The sequence below is a fragment of the Corvus brachyrhynchos genome, unplaced genomic scaffold (genome assembly GCF_000691975.1).
Source record: "Corvus brachyrhynchos isolate BGI_N302 unplaced genomic scaffold, ASM69197v1 scaffold215, whole genome shotgun sequence".
NCBI lineage: Eukaryota > Metazoa > Chordata > Aves > Passeriformes > Corvidae > Corvus > Corvus brachyrhynchos.
In genome coordinates, this window is record NW_008237887.1 from 853,963 (window position 1) to 855,596 (window position 1,634).

At 67.4% G+C, this 1,634-nt stretch overlaps 2 protein-coding genes across 2 annotated transcripts in view; one reads left to right on the top strand and one right to left on the bottom strand.

The window, feature by feature from the left end:
- The window catches only part of HSPG2 (heparan sulfate proteoglycan 2), an 11,179-nt gene extending 10,870 nt beyond the window's left edge, over nt 1–309 (bottom strand). The window contains exon 1 of the mRNA XM_017732704.1: nt 259–309. Within this exon, the coding sequence (XP_017588193.1) occupies nt 259–309 (51 nt within the window). The remainder of the gene's footprint in view (nt 1–258) is intronic.
- CELA3B (chymotrypsin like elastase family member 3B) overlaps nt 89–1,634 on the top strand; it is a 3,452-nt gene continuing 1,906 nt past the window's right edge. Inside the window, exons 1-5 of the mRNA XM_008632466.2 lie at nt 89–350; nt 427–503; nt 586–683; nt 1,369–1,503; nt 1,578–1,634. Of these exons, the coding sequence (XP_008630688.1) occupies nt 308–350; nt 427–503; nt 586–683; nt 1,369–1,503; nt 1,578–1,634 (410 nt within the window). The 5' untranslated portion in view covers nt 89–307. The remainder of the gene's footprint in view (nt 351–426; nt 504–585; nt 684–1,368; nt 1,504–1,577) is intronic.

Sequence of the window (1,634 nt, forward strand, 5' to 3'; positions counted from 1 at the left end):
AGCAGTTAGAGGGACTGTGGGGGGCACAGGGAGACCAGAGGGCCTGTGGGGGACGTGGGACACTCGCGGGGTACACAGAGGGGTACAGAGGCAGTAGGGAGCAGCAGGGACAGGGGGGTTTGGGATCTGTAGGGTCCCCGCTGGCCGGGTGCCGGTGCCACGTCCCCCCAAGGCCAAGGTTAATGTTTAACACCCCCCCAGCCCCCAGCTGGGCACCGGGTGCCCATTCCCAGGGGTGCCCTTGGGTGCTCCCGATACCAGCGGGGATTTAAGGCTGGCGGGTGCCCGGGACGCCCACACTTGAGCCATGGCTGCGATGCTGAGCCTCGTCCTGCTGCTGGTGGCTGGCGGTGAGTGTCCCCTGACCCGCTCCGTGTCCCCAGGCTCGGGTGTGTGCTCGGTGGGTGACGGTGCCGTGCCCCGCAGGTGTCCGCGCCGCGGTGCTGCCGGACTCCCGGGTGGTCAATGGGCAAGATGCGGAGCCCTACAGCTGGCCCTGGCAGGTGAGGGGACAGGGGCACAGGGGAACGGGGTGGTGGCACCCGTGTGGGGGGACGGTGGCACCCAGCGGTGTCTCCCCCCCAGATCTCGCTGCAGTACGAGCGGGACGGGACCTTCCGCCACACATGCGGGGGCACCTTGATCGCTGCCAACTGGGTGATGACGGCCGCGCACTGCATCTCGTGAGGGCTCCGGGGCTGGCGGTGCAGGGTGCTGGAGGGGTGCTGGTGTGCAGGAAGGGGTGCGGGGTGCAGGGAGGGCTGCGGAGAGCTTCATGGAAGGGATGCGGTGTGCAGAGATAAGTGTTGGGGGGCGGAAATGGGTGTTGGACGCAGGGATGGTTGTGGGGTGCAGAAGGGCTTCAGAGTGCGGGGATGGGTGCAGGGAGGGGTGCAGGAGAGAGGGAAAGGTGCAGGGGGGTGCAGGGAGAGAGTCCTGAGTGCAAGAGGGGGTTCTGGGAGCAGGGAGGGCATTCAGGGTGCAGGGATGGGGTTCAGGGTGCAGGGATGGGGTTCAGGGTGCAGGGAGGGGTTGCCACATGCATGGAAGGAGTGCCTGGATGGGGTGAAAATGCAAAGTGGGCACAGGGATGGCGTGCAGTGCAGGATGGGTGCAGGAAGGGGGCTCAGAGGGCAGGGAGGTGAATTGGGTACAGGGTGGGTGCATGGGGAGGTGCAGGGCGGGGGGTTCGGGTGCAGGAAAAGGTTCAGGGTGCAGAGAGGTGAGTTTGGGTGCGGATTTGGTGCATGGAGAGGTGCAGGGAGGGGATTTCGGGTGCAGGGCAGGGAGTTTGGTGCATGGAAGGGTCCCGAGTGCAGGAGGGATGCCGGGGGGGCCGCACCCGCTGATCCTCCCCTTTCCTGGCAGCAAATCCCGCACGTACCAGGTGGTGGTGGGCGAGTACGACATGAGCACCGGGGAGGGCCCCGAGCAGCGCATCCCCGTGAACTCCGATGACATCTTCGTGCACCCCAAGTGGCTCAGCTTCTGCGCGGCCTGCGGGTGAGCGGGGTCCCTGGGGGGCTGGGGACCCCGTGCCGCCCCCGGCGACCCCTCTGACCCGTGTCCCCGCGCAGCAATGACATCGCCCTGCTGAAGCTGCAGCGCCCGGCCGCGCTCTCGGCGGAGGTGCA